The sequence below is a fragment of the Carassius auratus genome, chromosome 48, assembly GCF_003368295.1.
Source record: "Carassius auratus strain Wakin chromosome 48, ASM336829v1, whole genome shotgun sequence".
NCBI classification, from domain to species: Eukaryota; Metazoa; Chordata; class Actinopteri; order Cypriniformes; family Cyprinidae; genus Carassius; species Carassius auratus.
Window position 1 is genome coordinate 128,779 of NC_039290.1, and position 24,536 is coordinate 153,314.

General features: G+C 37.8%; 2 protein-coding genes and 1 pseudogene across 2 annotated transcripts; 2 read left to right on the forward strand and 1 right to left on the reverse strand.

Annotated features, from left to right (window-relative positions):
• LOC113065327 (endophilin-A1-like) overlaps positions 1–1,978 on the forward strand; it is a 9,493-nt pseudogene extending 7,515 nt beyond the window's left edge.
• A 4,504-nt stretch (positions 1,979–6,482) lies between these two features.
• On the reverse strand, positions 6,483–9,424 carry LOC113065397 (high mobility group protein B2). The gene is made up of 5 exons (XM_026236612.1): positions 9,286–9,424; positions 7,785–7,935; positions 7,560–7,711; positions 6,892–7,066; positions 6,483–6,826 (listed from the first exon to the last, which is right to left on the reverse strand). The coding sequence occupies exons 2-5, from the start codon at positions 7,932–7,934 to the stop codon at positions 6,671–6,673; spliced, it is 633 nt and encodes a 210-aa protein (XP_026092397.1). The 5' UTR covers position 7,935; positions 9,286–9,424; the 3' UTR covers positions 6,483–6,670.
• A 728-nt stretch (positions 9,425–10,152) lies between these two features.
• LOC113065398 (CST complex subunit CTC1-like) lies at positions 10,153–24,536 on the forward strand. Its single transcript, XM_026236613.1, has 23 exons — positions 10,153–10,327; positions 11,213–11,373; positions 11,435–11,672; positions 12,580–12,785; positions 12,858–12,990; positions 13,637–13,897; positions 14,800–14,928; positions 15,014–15,237; positions 15,963–16,113; positions 17,984–18,323; positions 18,856–18,970; positions 19,881–20,217; positions 20,462–20,551; positions 20,632–20,760; positions 20,847–20,893; positions 20,981–21,087; positions 21,179–21,344; positions 22,224–22,298; positions 22,563–22,725; positions 23,138–23,202; positions 23,777–23,933; positions 24,024–24,138; positions 24,275–24,536. The coding sequence occupies exons 1-23, from the start codon at positions 10,286–10,288 to the stop codon at positions 24,373–24,375; spliced, it is 3,552 nt and encodes a 1,183-aa protein (XP_026092398.1). The 5' UTR covers positions 10,153–10,285; the 3' UTR covers positions 24,376–24,536.

Below are 24,536 nucleotides of genomic sequence, written 5' to 3' on the forward strand. Positions count from 1 at the left end.
CCACTGGGAGACACATTAATTCACATTAAAACAGCACAGTAGTTTATCAGATTAACCAGAAACGCATGTCAATTACATGCCAATAAATATTGAAGTATTATTTTTAAGCTTTAAAATTAATATAAATAATTATTATTATAAATTATTACATGTGCTGTTGATTAAAATGTGTGTGTGTGTGTGTTACAGGATAAAGGAGATGTCCAATAAACCCCGGAAGGAGTACATCCCCAAACCCCACATGGAGCTTCAACTGCCCAGTGAGAATTACAACGGAGGAATAAATTCAGCAAAATCACCTGCACGCTCACCAGGTACAAACACACACACACACACAGACACACACACAAAAGTTACATACAGATGAATGTGACTAAAGCAGACAAACACCCACAAACAGATTAGTTCATCTTTTATCCCCAAAATCCAAAGAAAAAAGTACAAATAACCATAAAGTTTTAATAATCACTCAAAATCTATTAGTTAAGTCTACATTACACTATAACAATTATTTTTCAAAGTTATGTTTTACAAGAAGATAGTGTTTCAGTTTTTCTACTTAAATGTTAAGTTTATTTCAATGTTACTTGCTTTTTCTTTGTAATTATTTGTGAAATTTACAACCAATTTCTGTGTGAATTTTTAATGTACAACTATAATAATAACAACAACAACACATAATAACATTATTGTTAGAATAACTTTCAGAGCAATGTCCAGAACAGAAATCTGGAGTTGGATTCAAATTCTTGTTTGATTTTGTTGTCCTATTAAAGTTAGAGATTTTTCCAGAAGGGATTTTGAATTTCTCTTCTCATCAGAAATCAGAAAATACTATCAACAGACAGAAAACAAATACATTTTCAGCACGTTTTTAGGAATAAAATGTTATATAATTCAGTGTGAATGAAATATGAACAAACCCCATGGTAAATACCTTCAGGTTATAGAGAGGAATAAAACTCTAAGTTTGGGTGTGGTTAAGTGCTGCTGAAGTGAAAAAAAAAAACCCACAGCCTTTAAATATATGCATTTTCGCCACATTTTTAGGAATAAAATGTTATATAATACCGTGTGAAGGAAATATAAACAAACCACAAGGTAAATACCTTCAAATTATAGAGAGGAATAAAACTCTAAGTTTTGGTGTGTGTAAGTGCCGCTGAATTGGAGAAACAAACTCACAGGCTTTAAAAATACGCATTTTCGCCACATTTTTAGATATAGCCGCAAATAAATAAATACAATGAAATACACATTTAGATGTGCATTTTGGATTTTTTCTTTCTTTCCAGTCTGAAACAACACTTTCTGAAATGCCAAACAGCCCAAAATCTAAAAACTGACCAGTTTTGTTTAGCTTTTATTTTGATTTTTATATTGAATTTGGTAGTGAAAATATACATTCTGTAAAATGTTTTAATAAATGAAAGTGTTTTCACTAACATAACTTTTGACTTATATTTCTTGCTTCTGTTATGACATTAACTTAACATTGACCAGTGATTTACTATTCTATATTTTGTTTGGCTTTTAATCGATTTCATTCTAAGTACTTTGATTTTGTCCTAATGTAAATTTTTTTAATGAAAGTGTTTTCACTAACATAACTTTCGTTCTGTCTGTCGCTCAGCTCCGTTAGATCAGCCGTGTTGTCGCGCGCTGTATAACTTCGAGCCAGAGAACGAGGGTGAGCTTGGCTTCAAGGAGGGTGACATCATAACTTTGACCAATCAGATCGACGACAACTGGTACGAGGGCATGATCCACGGCCAATCAGGTTTTTCCCCATCAACTATGTGGACATCCTGGTGCCTCTGCCTCACTAGGGTCCACCAACCCCAGCTGTTGCCTAGCAACCCAACAGCCGCCTTTATCGTGCATCTGTGCTACAGCTTCACTTCCTGTTCCTGTCGATCAGTGACTGAGGATTATGATGTTGAGGAAGATTATAGACATTATGGAGTCCGGTTTGAGTGGAGGAACAGTTCAAGTGCTCAGTGTGTATGAGTTTTTGCGATCCTGGACTTGTTTATATTCTTTTTCTTGTGTTTCAGATTATTTATTTGTACTTGATTGATCTAAGGGAACTAGCGCTTCACTCTTCTGATAAACCTCACTTAATCCAGCTCTTTCCCAGCATGCTTATAGGAATGTGTTTTATTGAGTCGCTTCTCTATCTTCGTCACACACTTTAAATATTTTTCTCTTGGCTAAGCAAACAACAAGATGCTGTTGTGAGTGGTTAATTAAAATTTTATTGCAATTTGGCTCAGAGCAGAAATGTCGCTCCTGCGATGCAAAAGTGAGGTTCTTTCTCAGTATTTTTGTCTTGTTTCCAGTACGAATATCTAAATACTCTTAAATCAATATAAATAAATTAATTAAACATATACTTAAAGTCTTGTTTTCTGAAAAATTTACTAAAATAAAATGTGTTTATTCTTAAAACAAAAAATATATATATCTGACAATGGCATTTGAAATTGAGTTTGAAATTGAGTTTTCTGACCACACTGACAGATTTTTATTTCCTTTTTTAAGCAAATCTAATTTTTTTAAATACATTTTTCATTAAACAAGACTTCATATTTTGAGACTTTTTTTCAAGTAAAAGTTTATCTTAATTTAAGATTTATGTATATATATATATATATATATATATTTCTAATGGAAAGCCAGACATAAATAGGGTAACACTTTACAATGAAGTCATTAGTTAACTTTGGTTAAATAACATTAACTGACAATGAACAATTTGTTACAACATTTATTAACCTTGTTTAATAAAAATACTGTCAATTTTTATTTCATATTAGTTCAGGTTCATTAAATAATATTAACAGATGCCTCTTTGTATTTGTAATTGTTGAAATTAGATTACCTAAGATTAATAGGTGCTTAAGAATAATTTTTCATTTTTAATTCTTGTGTTCAAAATGGAATATTGTAGTGTTACCCAAATAATACTAAGTGAGAAAATAATTTTTGCTGTGTGGTTGGGAAACTTTGTCTTTGTTTGCTTGTTTAATAACTACTTATTGTTCAGAATTCCCAGTGAAATATCAAAATGCAATAAGCTTATTGAACATAGAGCACACACACATGGTTTGTTATTGGTCCAAATTGGTCAACCTGCCCTAAAACCCATTTAATCAAGATGGACAAAATCAACTTAAGCTAAAAGATCAACTGATAAACCATATCGACTAGCGAATGACCAGCAGTGTGCAGCCATCATAAGCTAGTTAAACTGGGTTTTTCTTGAGCCTGATGGTAGATGTTTCCTGAAGCAGCATATAAAGTCTTATTTTTTTAAATAAGTGGTATTTCCACGAATGCCAAGATTACCAGAGTGTGCTGGTTATTGTGTGTATGCGTGTGAATGTTTCCACATAGAATATAATGCTAGTTACTACTGTAGTGTTAGCAGTTAGTCGTTAGTGCTGTGATGTTTGTAAGCACATGTGGTTTGAGAAAGACTATTTTTAACGTTAAAATGATGGATTGATTGCAGCTGAAGAACATATATAGTGTCTACTAGACTGAAGTGTAGCAGAGTTTGTTGTTTAAGTGGTTGATGGACCATGTTCTTTAGCACAGCTCGCGCTGTGTGTTGTTTGTTGCCTTCAACGCGTTCAGCCTTCGTTTGAAACCGTGATGTTTGTCGACCGCTGCTTGCGGCCAGACCAGTGACTATGGAAGCTTGTTTCTGTCACAGAATACAAAAATAAAAAAGATAATTGCAACTTTATCTCACAATTATGAGTTCTTGATCACAATTGCAAGTTTATATTTAGAAAATTATAAAGCAATTTATTAGCCAGTTATAATCTCATAATTGGAGGTTTGCATCTTGTAATTCCCTTTTCTCAGAATTTTTTGAAAAGTTTAGGTCTATATTTTGCAATGCTGAAATTTTTCCTTTTTTTGAGTTTAAATCTCATTTTCTTTTTGTTTTTACCGCAGAATTAGAAAAAGGTAATTGCAAAGTTAAAAAAATAATCTCACAGTTCTGACTTTTTTGCAAATTGTGACTTTCTTCACGCAATTTTGAATTTATATCTCACAATTCTTACATTTTTCAAATTTCTGACCTTTTTCTTGCAATATGTCACAATTTTTACATTTATATGCAAGTTGACTTATTTCTAGGAATTCTGAATGTACATCTCACAATTCTAAGTTTTTTCACACTTCTGATTTTTTTCTTTGAATTCTGAGTTTATGTCTCACAATAATTTTTTTTTTTCCAATTCTGAGTTTATATATCACAATTGTGGCATTTTTTGCAATTCTGACTTATTTTCTCGGAGTTCGGAATTTATATCTAACACTTAAAAATATATTTTTTTCACAATTCTGACTTTTTTCTTAGAATTTTGAGTTTCTATCTCCAATTCTCGCATTCTTCACAATTCTGACTGATTTTTCCCGATTTCTGAGTTTATATCTCAAATTTCTGTATTTTTTGCAATTCTGACTTTTTTCTTAGAATTTTGAGTTTATATATACCAATTCTCAAATTTTTCGCAATTCACCCTTTTTTTTGTTGAAATTCTGAGTTTATATATCACAATTCTCACATTTTCACAATTCTGACTTTTTTATTCCATGGTGGAATAAGCTTCCATAACTGTTGATTTAGAAATGTAACAGAGAGTTTCTTGTTTTTGTCATGAAATATTCAGGTCTAGTAGCTGATGAAACGCATCTGTTCTGGAGGACAGCAGTTTTCTTTATATGAGCGTGTGTTTTGTGCCATCTGTTCTCCGTCACGCGTTACTGAACCAGGTGTGACTCTACAACCTGTGCATCTCATCCATTTCATCGTCACTGTGTTTTTGTCCTGAATAGCCACGAACACGAGCGATGTACCACCAGATGTTTTGTTTTGATTTCGGCTGCGTTGTGTCTTCACCTGTGTCCTGATTGGCTGCGATTGTTTCACATCAAACATGCGTCATGTCCACGGTCACATCTGCACACCTGCGAAGAAGAACATCAAGTCCATCTCATAGTTCACCCCCAAACCCCAATTAGATTAGACTTTTTTAAAGACAATTAATGCGCAATCATTTTATGCACATCATAATTTTTATGACATTTAAAGTGATGGAAATATGAGTGTTACTCTAATGCAAGCAAGTTATTGTCAGCTGTAAAGTATATTTGTAGAGTACAAATGAAATGTGTATAACTGATTATTTATTTATTTAGCCAAACCACTTTGGAATTTTATATATATTGATGAGTAATATTAGTTAAAAATTGTATTTATTTATTTTTTAAGTGTTTCGTTTTTGTTTCAAAATTATTTATTTTTAAATGTAAATTTTTTATGATTTAATTATTGTTTTTTTGTACAATTTACCGTAAATCTTTTTAAGTGTAGTAAAAATATTGTCACGTGATGGGCTAAAGCTGGGCGTTTCTTTGCAGGATTCACGAAGTTGAGACGCGCTGTTCACTCTGAATCTTAAATCTGTCTCATGCATCTAATGATTAAATCAGTGTTATTATTGATAGTATTATCACAGATTTCCAGTCAGTCACATCTGATACGGGCAATAACTTTGAAATCACACTCTCTCTTTATATAATGTAAATGTATGTGTTTGAATAGCAGTATAAACACTTGAATCATCGCTCCACGACGCAAACCTGTAATGTGTGTGTGTGTGTGTGTGTGTGTGTTGTGCACGTGATGTTACAGAGATTCACTGTTCTGATGTCATATGTTTGTATTTATTTAGCTCTTTTCTTGTGCTGGACGACAAACCTGTACTGCTTGATGTGAGAATATAATGAGAATAAACACAATGTCACTGCAATGTCTTTTATATCACTGTTGCCTCATTACTATATAACATTATTATTATATACTTTTAAAAGGGTTTAAGTCTGTTATTAGATTCCAATGTGAAATCAAATGTATTAAAAACATTTAGAAATAATGCATATACTTTATAATGGTATATTGTGGTAGATATAATATCCTATAAATAAATATGTTTAAAAACAGAAAAGTGCATTATTTATCTGTGTTCAAACCAGTTTTTCTACTTTTCTCAAATTATTTAAATTCATAACATTTTGAATAAATGCACAGCTAAAAGATTATATATTCTTATATTAAACAATGTATATTTTTTAATAAATACCCATTTACACACTATACAATCACACATCTTTATATAATATATAAAATAGAAAAAAATTATGTTTATCTCCTGTGAATTTTTCAGTCATTTTATGAGATTCTGGACGTTTAAACCAGTTTATCTACATTTCTAAGTGATTTTAATTCATAAACATCCAGAAGAAATCTTGGCATCTTCCACAAAATACTGCTGGATATTTTTGGATAAATGCCATTTATTTCCTCATGTAATATACAATAAAACCATCCGTTAAATGAAAAAGACCACAGCAAACGCAGAATATCAAAACATTTAAAACTTTATTATAAAAAAAGCACCTCTACACTTTAGTGGATCAACGGTTAAAAGACGTGTACAAAAATAAAAATCAATCTAAAGAAGCGAAAAACAAAAACCAGAACACCTGTGTTATTGCTGGGATCGTTAAACATGTACAGAAAGAAAAAAACCCAAATAACCCTCCACCCGTCCCACATCAGAGATGCTGCATCACACACAAACACGCTCTACTCATCATCATCATCATCTTCCTCCTCGTCCTCATCTTCCTCTTCATCATCGTCGTCATCATCGTCATCAGCCTGGGCCTTTTTAGTCGAGCCAGTCGGTCGGCCCGGCCCCCTTTTACTAGCTCCGCCCCCTGCACGGTACGCCGCCACATCCTGCCAATCAAAGAGCGTTCAGTCTCAAGCCACGCCCACATGATTAAATAAACATGATGGCTCACCTTCTCGTATTTCTCACGCAGTTTGACGGCCTTCTGCTCGAACGGCGCGCGGTCGGACAGGCTCTGCTTCGACCACATCTCGCCCAGCTTCTTGGCGATCTCACCGATGGACAGATTCGGGTTCTCGCTCCTCACCGTCGGCCGGTGCTCCGAGCAGAAGACGAAGAACGCAGATCTGCGCAGAGGAGAACCCTTAAAATCACTCAGATCTGGAGCTATGCAGAATAACCATCATTTGAATAACAACAATAATTATAATAAAGTAGTATATAAAAAAATATTGTATATTTTATAAGTTCATTCATCTCCCATTTCTACTTTTCTCAGTCATTTTAATTCATACCTATTTTTTTTAAAAGTAAATTAAAAAAATTCTAAACATTTAAAAAAAAAATGTATTCATGATATATTATTAAATGTTTAAGTCATTAATTTTTTATTTTATATATTTGTTTTATTTTATATAAATTTATTATAAAATTTTATCTCTGTTTTTTTCCATATTTTTACACGAGATACTGGACTTTTTTATTTTTAATTCATAAATGTATTTTAAATATAATATAAAGTTGTTACACAACAGGAATGTGATATATATTTCTATTGATGTAACAAGATGTGTGAACTCCGTGTGTGTGTGTGTGTGTGTGTGTGTGTGTGTGACGTACGGCGGGCGTTTCGGGGCGTTTGGGTCTTTCTTCTTGCGGCCCGTCTTCCCGACTCCTTTGGGCGGCACGTAACTCTTCATCTCGTTATCGTAGCGAGCTTTATCCACTTTGGCCATGTCTTCAAACTTACTCTTCTCTGAAGCGCTCAGGGACTGAAGGGACAGAGGAGCAGCGGTTAGTGACATCATCATCATCTTCATCTTCCTCAGTGTGACGCTCGCTCACCTTCCATCGCTCCGAGCACTTCTTGGAGAACTCGGAGAAGTTGATGGGAACGTCGGGACTCTTGCGTTTGTGCTCGTCGCGATACGTCTGCACGAAGAAGGCGTACGCAGACGTCTTTCCCTTGGGTTTGTTCGCGTCTCCTTTCACCATCCTGATGACCGGACAGAAAACACCACACACTCCATACTCACATATACAGGAACACACTCATTAAGAATTGATTATTTTATGTTTATATGTACGTATATATAGACACAAATGACTAATAATAATAATTAAAAAAATTACATAACTATACAGAAAATGTATGGTACATTTAAATATGCATTTGTAGATTTACATTTACATTTGTGTATGTATGTATGTATATATATATATATATATATATATATATATATATATATATATACACACACACATTATTAGTGCTGTCAAACCATTAATCGCATTCAAAATAAAGGTGTTTGTTTACATAATATATGTTTGTACTGTGTATATTTATTATGAATATACAAACGCATTCATGCATTTCGAATATATTTATATGTATATATATATTTATATTCTTATATATACACACACATGCATGTGTATTTATATACATAATTAATACAGACATATGCACGCATATATTATGTAAACAAAAACTTTTATTTTGAAAGGTGATTAATCGTTTGACAGCACTAGTATATCACATATGAATACACAAAATAATGCTTTTAAATATATGTGTGTATATGTAAACAGATACATGAACGCATAAAAATGTATATATAATTAAACATATATTTTAACTATAAATATATAGAATAAAAATATAAAATATATATATAAAATACATATTCGCATATTGTGCATATGTAAATACACACACGTTCCTAGAAATTAATATATTATATATTAAATATATTATATTTTAATATTTTGTATATTAACTAATACTTACACACACACACACACACACACACACACACACACACACATATATATATATATATATATAATTTTATTTTAGTATATATTGGCGTTTATGTGTGTCAGTGGTGTTTTGTAACTTATTTGATCTATTATAGCTGTTTTGTTTTCATATACTATGTACATAAAATAATTCACCTTGCGAAATGACTGAATTAGGTCGGATATCTGCCATTACATGCGACGCAATGTAATGTTTAATTACTAAAACACTCAGATTCACGGCCTTGAACACTGAATATAGAATTGAGGGGGTGGGGAGCAAAAAATTAATTGGAATGCATGAATTAAAATAAAAAAATTTTTATCTTTCTTTTATGATCTTTAAGCACTTCTGTTCCTGTCGGTCGCTGAACAAAGATTCCTCCATTTTTCCTTCCCGCCTAATTCCCTCCCTCCCCCATCTCTCCACGCAAACACATTATTTTGCACAGATACGATAAATTAACAAAATGCACGCGCGTGTTCGAATCACCAAACACGTATTTTTAATGATTTAAAAGGTGATTTCTGAAATCTAGCAAACCTGCTCTTTATTCTTCGCACAGCTGAGCGCGTCTCCCTCCGAGCTGCTGCGTCTACCACGTGACCACTCGAGATGCTGTGCGTGCGTGAAGACGCACGGGACTGACGGCAGCCTGGACTCGGCGGCTGATTGGCTCCGTTTGCGATCGGGGACGTCCAATCAGCGAGCGCCCACAAAGGAATCCGCAGAGTTGATTGGCGGACTGAAACCGTCAAATGGATGTAAACAAAAAAAAAAAAAAAGCAGTGTAGCCTGAAATCACAAAAGCGCTTCTACAAAGTATAATGTTATTCTTTTGTAGTGTATTGAATTCTTTTTTTTATATATATATATATATATATATATATATATATATATTATTATTATTATTATTATTATTATTATTATTATTTTAATCCACTTGTAATGAAAAATTTTAATATTGTTAAAAACAATGCATGACAAATAAAATAGTTTTTCAAGAAAACATTATATACATTTTTTAAATAGTTGTTAATTGCATTAATGTACGTAAAAATGACGTAAACTATAATATTAACCACACAAAACTTCACAAGATTACGAAATTTTCTCTCTCAAAATCTGGACATTTTTATATCAATTGCTAATTTCACTTGAAATAACATCGCAGTTGCAGTTAACTTTTAAAAAATATTTTTATTCCCTGTCGAAAATTAGCTTCCATACCACAAATACAGCTGAATTATAATGATTTAAACAATAATATAACTTATTATCATTATTAATTATAACATAATTAGTGCTTATTAGTTTGTACATAAAGGTCGAAAGTGATTTTACATTTTACATGTTGAGTCATTTCTCCTCCGCTCCGTTGGGCGGCGTAAGAGCGCGTGCGCGCCCGAGCCGCGTGACGTCACACACAAACAATCGGAGAAGAAGCGCGGACAGATCGGCGTTAATATTCAAAATTCTGCTCTTATATTGTAATAAATACACATGTGACAGCCGCAGCAGAAGCGAGTCCCTGTTCACACGGATGGAAGAGTTTCTGAAGCACTTCAACAGCGACAGCAGAGCGGTACATTCACATGTATTTGCTTGTAATATATATACGTTACTGAGGGTCTGTTCACTGCTGTTCAAAAGATTTGTGATGTGTTTTACAGAAGTAACGTTATCTTCTGTTCTTCAAGACTGTATTTATTTGATCAGAAATACAGAAGAAAAACAGTAATATTGGGAAATATTATTACTATTTAAATCAGTTGTTTCCTATGTGGTTATCTGTTAAAGTGTAATTTATTTCTGTGATGCAAAGCTGAATTTCCAGCATCATTCCTCCAGTCTTCAGTGTCACATGATCTTCAGAAATCAGAATAATATGATGATGTATTATCAATATTAATAAAATGTTTTTTCAAGATTATTTGATGAACAAAAAGTTAAATAGAACAGTGTTTTAGAATAGTATTAAAATATAGTAAAATATTTAAAATAGTAATCTTTTGTCACAATATACACTACCGTTAAAAAATTGGTGGTATTTTTCTTTTTTTCGTTCGTTCTTTCTTTTCTTTTTTCTTTTTTTTATGAAATAGTAAATCATCATATTATTCAGATTTCTAAAGATCATGTGACACTGAAGACTGGAGGAACGATGCTGAAAATACAGCGGAGCATCACAGAAATACATTACACTTTAACACAGATTCACACAGAAAACGGTTATTTTACATTAGAATAATATTTCACAATTTTTACTTTTTTTCCCAAATAAATACAGTCTCGATGAGCAGAAGAGACTTCTTTAAAACACACCTCACTGATCCCAAACTTTTGAACAGCAGTGTGTGTGTGTGTGTTGTATAAGGTACTGATGTGTGTGTGTATGTGTGTTGTATAAGGTACTGATGTGTGTGTGTGTATGTGTGTTGTATAAGGTACTGATGTGTGTGTGTTTCAGGAGCAGCGCTGGCTGTCTGCGGTGTATGAGGCCGTGCAGCAGCAGCTTCATCCTCTCATCGATGTGTCTCTGGGTCTGTCTGTGGCTCGTCTGTCTCTGGCCGTGGTGTCGAAGGTGCAGACGCTCGTGGGCTCGGACGCTGGTTTACCTGTCAGCTACAGGTGAGTGTGACGCTCACAGATCTATCAGAGTGCTGTAATGTGCATCGTGTGTTTCTGTCAGGTTTGTGTCTGTGTCGGAGCTGATCCGGGATCAGAGAACCGCCTGCTGCAGCAGCCTCCGCTGGAGCTCCGCCCACTACCAGGAACAAGCCAGGGGGGCGGAGCTAAAGCTGCCCGCTTACAAAGCTCTCCCACGTGACAACCTGCTTCTGATTGGCTGTCTGTGTGACGGACGGGCCGCGGGGACGAGTGACGGCGTCTGGAGGGTGAGGGACGCGGGAGGAAGTGTAGCGTGTGCGGTGAGTGGACAGGAAGTAGATAAATCAGAGCCTCATTCTGGAGCCGTTAAACTCGTCTGATATATTTTAGATGACAAACTTAAAAACAAAACAAAATTAGAAATTGAGTAAAAACGTGAGTAGTTGCTAATTAAAAATTACTTTCTGAAACGAGTTGTTAATGCTAAAAAAATGCATTTAAATACAGTTTTAAAATATGACAATATTATATTAAAAAATAATAGATTAATAAAACAAACATTTTAATTAAGTTAAAACTAAAATTACTCAAATTAATGTAAAAATACATTTAAATACAGTTTTAAAATATATCATAGTATTGTATTTTTTAAAACCTAATAGAATAATAAATTAATAATACTAAAATTTACTTAAAATTTATTCAAATAAATCTAAATGTAATTATTTAATATCCCATAGTATTATATTAAAAAACCGAATAGATTAATCAATTAATTAATTTTTTTTAGTAAAAGCCAATTCAAAATTATTGATTTAATAGTATGTAAGTAGTTTGTTGGAATACTAAAATGACTAAAGCTAAATTTGAAATAAATATTGTTTACACAGAGAATAATAATGATCGAAGATAACATGGGCTCATTCAGAATATTTATAAATATTATAAAAGTTTATTAATCATTTGCTGAAATACTAAAATGTCTAAAATAAAGATAAAGCTAAATAGAAATGTTGATAATAATGACAGAATTTATGATAGAATTAATAAAATCTAAGAACTGAAAAGCTTATTCAATATTTGAATCAGTGCTTTAGGATTCACAGTTTCAGTGATCATTTATCACTTTTAATTTTTTTCCATATTTTGACAAAATATGACTTCTTATCCGTCTTTCTGTGTTATGATTATCCATAAAGCGCTGTATATAATCTGTTTCTGGTGCAGATGCTGAAGTCGTCTTGTCTCTGGTTGGGGAGGCTCATGCTGTTTCCCTCATGGAACTACATCCCCCATAATGCACCAGCTGCGGGTTACCTAGAGCTGCTGGATCCTCCGGTGTGTGTGACCCTGGAGGCCATGGCCTTTGACCCCGGAGGAGCGCTGAGCGAGGTCCTGAGCGTGACGCAGGCGGCTGAGCTCCTCAGACAGAGGTGAAGCAGCGCTGGGTTTGAGACAGGGATGTGTTGGATCAGGAGCGTGACGTGTGTGTGTGTGTGTGTCAGGTGCGAGGGTCAGGGCTGTGTGTGTGTCAGCGGTCAGGTGAGCGTCGTCTGTCCTCTGCTGCTGATCCGTGGGAAGCAGTTCTTCTGCCTCGTCCTCAGAGAAGAAGGATGTTCAGTGCCTGTGTTCATCACCGTGAGTCTGAATCAACTGAATCAAAGTCTGACTCACTTAATGAACCTGAAGATTGTTTATATACCGTTTATTCATATTTAGAATTGTACTTTTAAGTTTTAGTTATTATGTAATGTGCTTTTTCAATATTTCTATATAGCTTTAATATTTTTATTTAGACTTAAACTAAGTTAATTCATGTAGTATATTTATTACTTATATTATATATTATTTATATTGTGCATTATTAATTATTATTTCTATATTACATTATTTTATTAATTATATATATTTTATATTTTATTTATTTATTTCAGCTTTATTTAAATTATCAAATATATATATATATATATATATTTTTTTTTTTTACATTTTAGCTTTAACACTGATATACACTGTCATTTATATTTCTATGATAAAATATAATGTAATATTTTTGTTTACATTATATTTCTATTTATATGTATTTACAAATATTCATGCTTTTCTACTTCACTGATTAAATTTAAATGTATGCATTTAGCAGACGCTTTTGTCCAAAGCGACTTACAGTGCATTCACTAAACTAGTTTTTTCCTCAAATATGAATGCATTCTTTGATTTCTGTCATTACTAATGGTTTTATTGTCAGATGACTGAGTTTGATCTGTGGTGTGTGTTCTGTCAGGAAGCCAAGCATCAGTTCTGGAGGCAGTGTGTGTGTGTCGGTCAGAGCGTGTGGATCTCGTCTCTGCGTGTGTGTTCACTGCAGGGGCTGGAGGGCCAGCGTGTGCTGACGGACAGCTGTCAATCACGCCTCCATCCTCAGCCGCAGCTGCAGGAGAGCTGTGAGGATCCAGACACACACACGGACTCCACCAGCGCAGACACACACCCGTGCTCCGGCTCCGGGGTCCGAGTCAAGCGCTCCACGCTCATCAGCTTTAAAGTACTCAACCAGACTCTTCACACTCTGTGACTCTCTTACTTCATTACACTACTGCTCAGAAGTCAAGAAGTCTCTTCTGCTCATCAAAGCTGCATTTATTTAATCAGAAATACTGGGAAAACATTTAATATAGTCAAATATTATTATGATGTAAAATTACGTTTTTATATTTTAGTATACATTAAAATCTAATTTATTTCTGTGATCAAAGCTGAAATTAATTTAATTTTATCATTACTCCAGTTTAAAGTTTGTTTTCAGGATTCTTTAATTAATAAGAAGTTAAAAAAGAACAGCATTTATTTAAAATAGACATCTTTTCTAACAATATAAACTATAGTTCAGTAGCTTGGGGTCAGTATATTTCTATTCTTTCTTTTTTTTTAAAGAAATTAAATTCTTCAGCAAGCATGTGTTAAATTAAGTGATAGCAAAGATTTAAATTGTTAGGAAAGATTCATATTTAGAATAAAAGCTGTTCTCCTTCAATTTAAATTCTTCAAAGAATCCTGAAAAAAGTATCAATATTTGTCAGTAATAAATCATCACATTATTCTGATTTCTGAAGATCATGTGACACTGAAGACTGGAGGAATGATGCTGAAAATACAGCGGAGCATCACAGAAATAAATTACACTTTAACACAGATTCACACAGTAAACAGCTGGTTTATATTCTAATAATACTACTGTTTTTTCCTGTATTTTTGATCAAATTAATTCAGCCTTAGTGAGCAGAAAATATATATTTTTTAAAAACTACTTACTAAGTCTTACTAATCCCAAACTTTTGACTGCTAGTTTTTGGGGAAAAAGACAAAAACTGCCTTTTTAGTAAACAAGCATGACCTTTGACCTGTGCTGTGACCGGTTTCTGTGGTAACGGTGTGTCTGATTGACAGGGAACCGTCACAAAGATCTTGAATGCAGAGGCGGGGCTTTATGAGCTTGACGGACAGGCGGGGCTCTGTCTGGCCTATCAGCCGGCTCAGAAGTGCTGCGGCGGCTTGAGGCCGGGGGCGGAGATTCAGGTGAGCGTGATGTCATCAGCAGCAGGTTCAGATCAGACTTCAAAGATCCAAACATGCGAGAAACATTTCTGTGTGTTGTCTCCAGCTTCACAACGTTCACTTCCTGTACCGCGCGTCCCCGTTCGCTCCTCATGTGGTTCTGTGCGCGTGTCTGCGCTCCAGTCTGCAGGTCACTGCCTTCAGCCGCTTGAGCTCCGAGGTGGAGGTGTCGGGGTCACACGGGCCGCTGCGCTGCCTCCTGCTGGAGAAGAACCTGGGCGCGTCACAGTATCTCTGGCTCTGCTACTGTCAGAACGCCATCGCTGAGAGGTGAAGCTTCAGGATCATCACTAGTGCTCACACACATCAACCACATACTAACGCCTTGAGAACTTTATTAACACACAAATAAGTGTGGCAAATGACCCAACTGTGAACTGGTGAAGATGAACACAAAGAGGAGGAAATACTGTAGAAGTAGGGATGTAACGATTCAATCAACTCACGATATGAGATTTAAGACAAATTATTAAAACATTGTGTCCTTTTCGATTACTGCTCGGACAAAATGCTGCACGTTTCTTTGTGAAATTGAAATATAACACTATAATAATAATATACTATTATTGCTCTTTTGTTGGTTGTAATTACTTTGTTGTCCTCATTTGTAAGACATTTTTGATAAAAGTGTCTGCTAAATGACAAAATGTAAATATAATGCAAAATAAGGCTTCGTCTGTGCTCTTTCCATTTAAAATTAGAGGCAACCACTGCATTTTAATCACGATCTAAACAAAGATGCTGCGTACATGCAACATGAGCAGTTTATAATCTAAATTAGATTGTTTAATTTCGAAAAATAAAGCAAAAACAGAATGATTTGACTTCGGTTTTGTGAAAGTATCCGTAAGAAATATCTGCATGAAACAGAAAAATCACAATTTGATTTTCCCCTCAAATGATACCCCAAATACTGTAGTGTATCACCTCAGTGTTAGCAGGCAGTGTCACGTTATTAACCTGCGTGTGTGTGTGTGTGTGTGTGTGTGTGTTAGGTTGTGTCCACGCTGGGTGAGAGCGGAGCGAGTGTGTGTGGTCGCCGAGCGGCTGCTGGACTTTGTCTGTGATGCTGAACCAAAGACCCAAAAAAAGAGAAACATTTACAGAGAGATGATACAGGAGCCACACCAGTGCCCTGTTACCACGGTAACACACACACCCTGTTATCACCATAGCTTAAAAACACCCACACATGCCCTGTTACCCTAAAATAAACATATGTCCTACATACCACAATAATACACTCACATATGCCCTGTTCCTATTAGTAACCCATACATATGGGCTGTGCTCCACTTCACTTTTAGACACACACTTTTAAAACAGCCCTCGCTTACCTAGATAAACATAGAATGCCGCATCAAACAAATTCGCAGGGGAAAAATTGTGAATAATAAATCAATTCAATAGTGCATTCCAAAGGGGAGTTAGGGAAGTTAGCGAGAGAAGGGCATTATAAAAATTGACAGTAATGCCCACGCGCCCTGTTACCACTATAACGCCAGCACACCTGTTACCACAGTAACGCCCACGCGCCCTGTTACCACTATAACGCCAGCACACCCTGTTACCACAGTAACGCCCACGCGCCCTGTTACCACAGTAATGTGCCCACACCCTGTTACCACAGTAACACCAATGCGCCCTGTTACCACTATAACGCCAGCACACCCTGTTACCACAGTAACGCCCACGCGCCCTGTTACCACAGTAATGTGCCCACACCCTGTTACCACAGTAACACCAATGCGCCCTGGTACCACTATAATGCCAGCACACCCTGTTACCACAGTAACGCCCATGCGCCCTGTTACCACAGTAATGTGCCCACACCCTGTTACCACTATAATGCCAGCACACCCTGTTACCACAGTAACGCCCATGCGCCCTGTTACCACAGTAATGTGCCCACACCCTGTTACCACTATAATGCCAGCACACCCTGTTACCACAGTAACACCAATGCGCCCTGGTACCACTATAATGCCAGCACACCCTGTTACCACAGTAACGCCCATGCGCCCTGTTACCACAGTAATGTGCCCACACCCTGTTACCATTATAATGCCAGCACACCCTGTTACCACAGTAACGCCCACGCGCCCTGTTACCACAGTAATGTGCCCACACCCTGTTACCACAGTAACACCAATGCGCCCTGTTACCACTATAATGCCAGCACACCCTGTTACCACAGTAACGCCCATGCGCCCTGTTACCACAGTAATGTGCCCACACCCTGTTACCACAGTAACGCCCACGCGCCCTGTTACCACAGTAATGTGCCCACACCCTGTTACCACAGTAACACCAATGCGCCCTGTTACCACTATAATGCCAGCACACCCTGTTACCACAGTAACGCCCATGCGCCCTGTTACCACAGTAATGTGCCCACACCCTGTTACCACAGTAACGCCCATGCGCCCTGTTACCACAGTAATGTGCCCACACCCTGTTACCACAGCAACACCAATGCGCCCTGCTACCACTATAATGTCAGCACACCCTGTTACCACAGTAACGCCCACGCGCCCTGTTACCACAGTAATGTGCCCACACCCTGTTACCACAGTAACGCCCACGCGCCCTGTTACCACAGTAATGTGCCCACACCCTGTTACCACAGTAACACCAATGCGCCCTGCTACCACTATAATGTCAGCACACCCTGTTACCACAGTAACGCCCACGCGCCCTGTTACCACAGTAATGTGCCCACACCCTGTTACCACAGTAACACCAATGCGCCCTGTTACCACAGTAGCACTATGATAACACATGTTGATAGAGGAAAAGGATACAAATTGTATTGAAAACCTGTTTTGCAGAAGTAATGTTATTCTATGAATTGATCATTAACTTATTCATGTTCAGATATGTTCATTTAAATATAAAATCTGGGGAATGAAGGAATGCAACCCTTTTCTTTCAGGAATTACATTCCTGTTCTTTAAACACTGAATGATTTGGATTGATTGTGTGTATTAATCATGAGTCTGTGTGTCTCTGTCAGTTCTGTGTGTGGTGGCCGTCTGCGGCGCTGTGGTCAGTAAGGCAGCTGTCTGATTGGATGAGGCGTGAGGTTTGGGAGTCTCTCTCGCTGCCGTCTCTCCTGCCTCCGTCTGCGGCTCACATGACGGCGCTGGAGCTGAACGCGGCTCTGTCCTGGTCCGTTCATCAGGTCCCGCTGACAGACGTGTCCCCAGAGTCACCGCTGTTAGTGGGGGTCCTGGAGCTGGACTCGACCCACGCCACACTGCAGCTCAGAGACCAAACACACGCGCTCAACTGCCTGTGTGTCTCAACCCACCAATCAGGAGCCAGAACCGCACACATCAACACCGCCTGGCAGGGTAGCAATCATTAGCAATTCATTTAATTATGTATTGAGCGGTAGTGTCAACTACGTTAAAGGGATAGTTCACCCAAAAATAAAAATTCCTTTGTTCATCTTCAGAACACAAATAAAGATATTTTTGATGAAATCCAAGTTCTTTCTGACCCGCCCAGAGAAAACAAGAATAACGACTTTATTCAACAATTTCTTCTCTTCTGTGTCAGTTTTTGACGTGTGTTTGCAAGAGTACTGTGTCGTTAATTTAGCTTTGTTTGCACACACAAATTATTCTCATAGCTTCATAACAATACGGTTGATGTCACACGGACTATTTTAATGATGTCCGACTCCTTGCTGCTTTTCTGGGCCTTGAACCAGTCAGTTCCCTTCCTGTCTAAGATCAGAGAGCTCTCGGATTTCATCAGAATTATCTTAATCTGTGTTCATTTGTAGATCGCCTGTCAATCAAACTCCCAGTGAAGGGAGTTTAAGCTGCAATGGCTCATTACTTCTGCTGTGTGTGTGTGTGTGTGTGTGTGTGTGTGCAGGTTGTCTAGTGTGTGTGCAGCGGTGTACATTAGTCATGGAGAGGTTCATGAAGACACAGTTCCCTTCCTGGAAACACCTGGATCAGTCGACTTACATCAAACACAAACACTGCAGGTACACACACACTGGACCCCGCACACAAAACTTTCATATATTAACATATATTACTATTCCAATCACATATTATCATGACAATAACAACACTTCAGGCAGATTTAAAATCATATAAACTTACACTATTAACAGTCACATCATTTTTCAGCCAAGAGTAAACGTCTGTTTGATTACATTTTAAAAGATTAAATCAAATATTTAATTCGTTGTTAGTTTTTTTGTTTATTACCACCAGCATTGATTTCATAAGAATGCATTAAATCATAAATCAAATTAAAGTATTCGAGTTAAAGTATGAGACATGCTTTTAAAATATTTAGAATTTATTTTCAATCATCAAAGCTGAATTCAGAAATATTCACATGTAAAAAAAAAAGATTAAATCGGATTTTGGGACAAACTTGAACTGATTTCATAGGGCCCTAAACTTTAAACTTTTAAACTTTTCATAAATTGTACAAGTTTCATGATTTCAATTCATTACATGTGCCTTTTGGTTACTAAAGTTTAATTTACAAATGTAATCTGGAAAAACTGAATTTAGAGATTCTTCAGTTTTTTTGTAAATTTAACTTTTTAATTAGTCAAAATTAATTAATTAAGTTTAAACTACGCCCTAATTAAAACAAAAAAAAAGGAAAAAATTTACACTTTTTTTAAAATCTATTCATTTATTTATTCTATTTTTTTATATATATTATATAATTAAAAAATAGAAATTATATATAATTTAAAAACCCCTTGCAAGGTGTGCTGCGTTAAGCTAACTGAGACTTGTTATAGCACTTGTATATTATTGCTCTTTTGTTAGTTTGTTAGTTGTCTGCTAAATGTCTAAATGTAATTTGGATGGGAACCTGGGACAGATCTTTATACAGGTGTGTGTGTGTCTGTGTGTGTGTGTGCGCAGGGTTTATCTTCAGCTGTGTGTGGAGGATCTGACCATCATCAGTCCGTCTGCTGCCATGAGCCGCAGAGAGCGACCCAGCGATGGCCCCGAGAGCGCTAAGAGACCCCGAGCCGACGCGGCCCCCGAGCGACCTCTGACCCCTGCGGCGTGTGTGAGTGTGCTGCTCAGACTGGAGTCCAAGCAGGGCGTGACGCTGCAGAACGGCTCGGCTCAGGCTCTCGGGCTGCAGTCGTGCTTCGTGTGCAGAGCCGTCTGTCTGGGAGACGTCCAGAGCTGGAGCAGGGATCCCACAAACGGCCGGACGCAGGAGCACGAGCGACACGGAGACACTCAGAGGGTCAGGAACACACGTGATGTTTTCAGCATCATTACTCCAGTCTTCAGTGTCACATGATCAGATTTCGTAGGGCACTAAAAATGTCATTTTGAATATCAAGCGTGTCTAGAAACATTATTATCGGTTCATCTTTAGAGACTCAGTATTGCACAACTGATTATGGATCAGTAGATATGAACTACAGTCAGACTGTAGTTTAGAGGAGGCTGATGGGATTATGTGTGTGTGTGTGTGTGTGTTTCAGATTGACCTGCACTTCATGGGCTCGTGTGTTCGCTGGTTCCCTGTCCTTCATCCTGGATGTGTGTACAGATTAATCGCACGCAACACTGAGGTCAGATCATAAAGACAGGAAGTGACTCACGTGCACAGCTGTCAGTCACAGATCAGTCTTTAACAGTCTGTCTCTCTCAGGATGTGAGTGTGTTACAGGCCAAAGGGGTTCCAGCGAGGGGCGGAGTCACACAGCTCAGTAGCCCCGCCCTCCTGGTGCAGCCACAGTGGCGCATTCACAGCATCACAGAAGAGCTGGCTGATGTACAGGTACACACACACACACACACACACACTCACACACACACGCACAGATGTTGATCGTGAGTGACCTTTGACCTGTGCTGCGTCCTCAGTCAGCTGTTCCTGTGCTCATGAGTGTGTCTGAAGTTCTCCACAGCAGGTGACGATCGTTTCACCGAACACATCCTCAGCTCTGAAGTCGTTAGCGTTATCTGTCCGTCACTGAGATCCGGTCTGTGTTTCACAGCTCCGCCCCCGAGATCGTCTCCTTTCGTGGAGTAATCACTCAGCGAATCACGTTGCAGGAGGACAACGGAACCAAACCCAGGATCCAATCGCTGACGGCTGCTGAAGGTCTGGCCCCGCCTCCAGGTTCACACACACACACACATGTGGTGACGGAGTGGCTGTGTTTACAGGAGTCTCTTTCTCTGTAATCCTCCAGATGCAGGTGTAGAGCAGGATCTGCGTGTGCGTCTGACCGTCCAGGACGCTGATGGTCCAGGTCATGTGATCGACGTGTACGTGGATCTGTCGTGTGGCCCGTACTCGCTCGGTCTGATCGCCGGAGCCACCGTCTCTGTCCATCACGTTCAGCGCAGAGTCTCCAGGTCAGTGGCTTTTGGACTGCGTCAGTAAGAAATATCATTCATTAGTTATAGCAGGTCTCAGCTGTGTGATTGTAAATATTGTTGCAAAATTTTAACTAATTAAAAAAATTAATGTAACAATAGAAAAAAGTTAATTTAATAATAAATGGCTTCATAAGACAGCTACAGTTTATTTTTACTTTGGTTAAGTGTCATTAAATGTACACTTAAGTCTACGATAAATCAAATCTAAGTATGACCAGCCCAACTGATTATCATACAAGATATAGATATGTCAAAAATGTTAAAGAAAATAAATGTGGTAATATTAAATATGTGTGGATAAATGAATGAATGCATAAATATACAAATAAAGGATTTTTTTTTCTTTTTTATAAACCAAAAGTGGCTATATTGCCAAATGCATTGAAATTTAGTGTAATTAACTTTATACTTCAATCTACAATAAATCAATGTTATTTAATACATATAAAAATAAATTAATGCATAAATCAATGAAATTTTTTTTTTAATAGAATAAAAATAAAAATAAAGAAAGAAGATTCTAAGTAAAGGAGGAAAAGTAATACAAAAATAAATCCAGGACTACATGTAATTAAAAAACAATTATATTTTTTAGCAAGTAATTAATTTATATGACATTTTTGGAGGTTTTTCCCTCCATATAGCTTTATATTTTAGGTATGTTTACTTCAAATGATATGGATTATATAGTAAATCTCAACAGCTTGATTGTTTGTATTATTGCAAAATATTAACTGTATTATCATCCGACTTTAAAGCTGCTTTGAATCAGGAAGTATTGTGAAAAGTTCTGAGCTGATGAGTCTGACTTGATCTCGAGTGATGTGTGTGTGTGTGTGTGTGTGTGTGTTTCAGAGCGTGTAACGTGTACTGCCGCTCTCTGCCCATCAGCTGTGTGAGTGTCACTGATCTGACGTCAGTCTGTTCAAGGCAAGTCACACACTTATTTACACACCTGTGTTTGTTTCAGTGAGGGTCAGGACTCTGATCACAGCTGACAACACACACACACACGCACACACACACACGCTCACACACACAAACACACACACACACACACACACAGCAGAGAAATAAAGAGTACAGGTGACTTCATGATAATAATAATAATTGTGATGGATAAGTGATGATATCAGTTCAGTTGTTAATGTGTTGTGGTGAATACTGTAGTACAGTGATGTGGTCTCTCTGTAGGTCAGGCGTGGCTCCGTCTCCTCCTCCCATGATGCTCTTGGGCGAGTGGGCGTCGGGCCGGGCGCAGTGCTGTGTGCTGGCTCAGGTCAAAGGTCACGTGGTGTGTGTGTTGTCTCTGCGGCTGCAGTGGACGTGTTCTCTCTGCGGGAGCATCTTCAGACAGGTCCGGATCATTTATACAGTCGAGACTATGCAGGGTTATTTAACTTCCTGGACCTAAACCTCTGTCAGACTTTGCACTGTTTATTTCATTTGTGTCTTTGTTCTGTTGTGTTTTATTTTCTGCGGTTTGAATGTTCATGTTATATATTTCGGTTGCATTTGTGAGTTAATAAAAATGTAGATGGTTGTTTAAAATATGTGCATAATATCATAACATTGATAAATCGACTGATATACTGCAGAATTGTGTGGTAGGAGGTATCTGAGAATCGATGTCATATATTCGTGACGGACCCTCTCTCCGATCTACATCCGTGTGCAGCATTACTTCCTGTCCGCCCTCTTTTCAGCCGTGTTAGTGTCAGAAGTATTCTTCATGGTTTTTGACCCCGTGACCTTTTTCGTTCTCGCAGACGTCCTGTGGCCGAACTCACCCTCCATGTGACTCGACCAGCGCAGTGTTTCAGGCCGAGGCCAAGTGAGTGTGTGACAGTGTGAGAAACACGTCCTGATGATTCAGCCACTGATCACGTGTGTCTGATGTGTGTGTGTGTCTGTGTGTGCGTCTGTGTCTCTGTGTGTTTATGTGTGTGTGTTTCTGTCTCTGTGTCTCTATGTCTCTGCGTGTGTTTGTGTCTCTGTCTCTGTGTGTGTGTGTGTGTCTGTCTCTGTGTCTCTTTGTGTCTTTGTGTGTGTGTCTCTTTGTGTCTTTATGTCTCTCTGTGTGTGTCTATGTCTCTTTGTGTGTGTGTGTGTGTGTCTCTCCGTGTGTCTCTCTCTCTGTGTGTCTCTGTCTCTGTGTGTGTGTGTGTGTGTGTGTGTGTGTCTCTTTGTCTCTTTGTGTCTTTATGTCTCTCTGTGTGTGTCTATGTCTCTCTGTGTGTGTGTGTGTGTGTGTGTCTATGTCTCTGTGTGTGTTTGTGTCTCTCCTTGTGTCTCTGTCTCTCTATGTCTCTCTCTGTGTGTGTGTGTGTGTGTGTGTCTCTCTCTCTCTGTGTGTCTCTATGTCTCTCTGTGTGTGTGTGTTTCTGTATGTGTCTCCGTGTGTGTAGGGTGGTGGTGGAGGACGGCTCTGCTGATGCTCACGTCTGGTTCTCTTCTGACGCCGTCTGCGACCTGCTGAAGTTGAATGCGGGTCAGTGGGAGGGGCTTCAGAGACACGTTAAGGTCAAAGGTCATGTGAAGGTGTACACACGAGGACGCAACATGGTAAGAGTTAAAACACCTCGCGTAAATGAGTGCTTCCATATAATCACTCACTGTGTGTGTGTGTGTGTGTGTGTGTGTGTGTGTGTGCAGACGTGTGACGAGGACCCTGATGACGCTGTAGTTCAATATCTGAGCCGTTTGTGCTCCAGCACCGCTGTGTGTCGACCGATTCACCTCACCTGCCGACTGCGAGCTCAGAGAACGGGTAAACACACACACACACACACACACACACACACACACACAGTCATGTTTTAACCATGCATCTGCAGTAGGGCTGTACCCACTGAATGCTAAATGAAGTGTGTGTGTGTGTGTGTGTGTGTGTGTGTGTGTTTCAGGGAAATCTCAGCTGAGGAAACTTCATCGAGGACAAACTGAATTCATCTGCAAATTCACACCTTCACTTCAGTTACACTGCAAACACGTACACACACAATAACCCCCCCCCCCCCCACACACACACACACACTGATACACAATGACTGGCATGCAGCAGACCCGTGTCATGTGATCAGATGCTGCTCACTGTTTTATGTGTTCGATGTTCTGCTGCTGTTTTGGAGCTCTTATCAAAATAATAATAAACAGAATTATGTTTCA

Coding starts and splice junctions, on each gene's coding strand:
- LOC113065398 (XM_026236613.1), top strand. CDS start 10,286: ATGGAAGAGTTTCTGAAGCACTTCAACAGCGACAGCAGAGCG. Junction 20,894..20,980: donor TCTGAAGTTCTCCACAGCAG/GTGACGATCGTT, acceptor TGTGTTTCACAG/CTCCGCCCCCGAGATCGTCT. Junction 24,139..24,274: donor ACTGCGAGCTCAGAGAACGG/GTAAACACACAC, acceptor TGTGTGTTTCAG/GGAAATCTCAGCTGAGGAAA.
- LOC113065397 (XM_026236612.1), bottom strand. CDS start 7,934: ATGGTGAAAGGAGACGCGAACAAACCCAAGGGAAAGACGTCTGCGTAC. Junction 7,712..7,784: donor AGTGCTCGGAGCGATGGAAG/GTGAGCGAGCGT, acceptor CTGTCCCTTCAG/TCCCTGAGCGCTTCAGAGAA. Junction 6,827..6,891: donor TGCGTGAGAAATACGAGAAG/GTGAGCCATCAT, acceptor TTTGATTGGCAG/GATGTGGCGGCGTACCGTGC.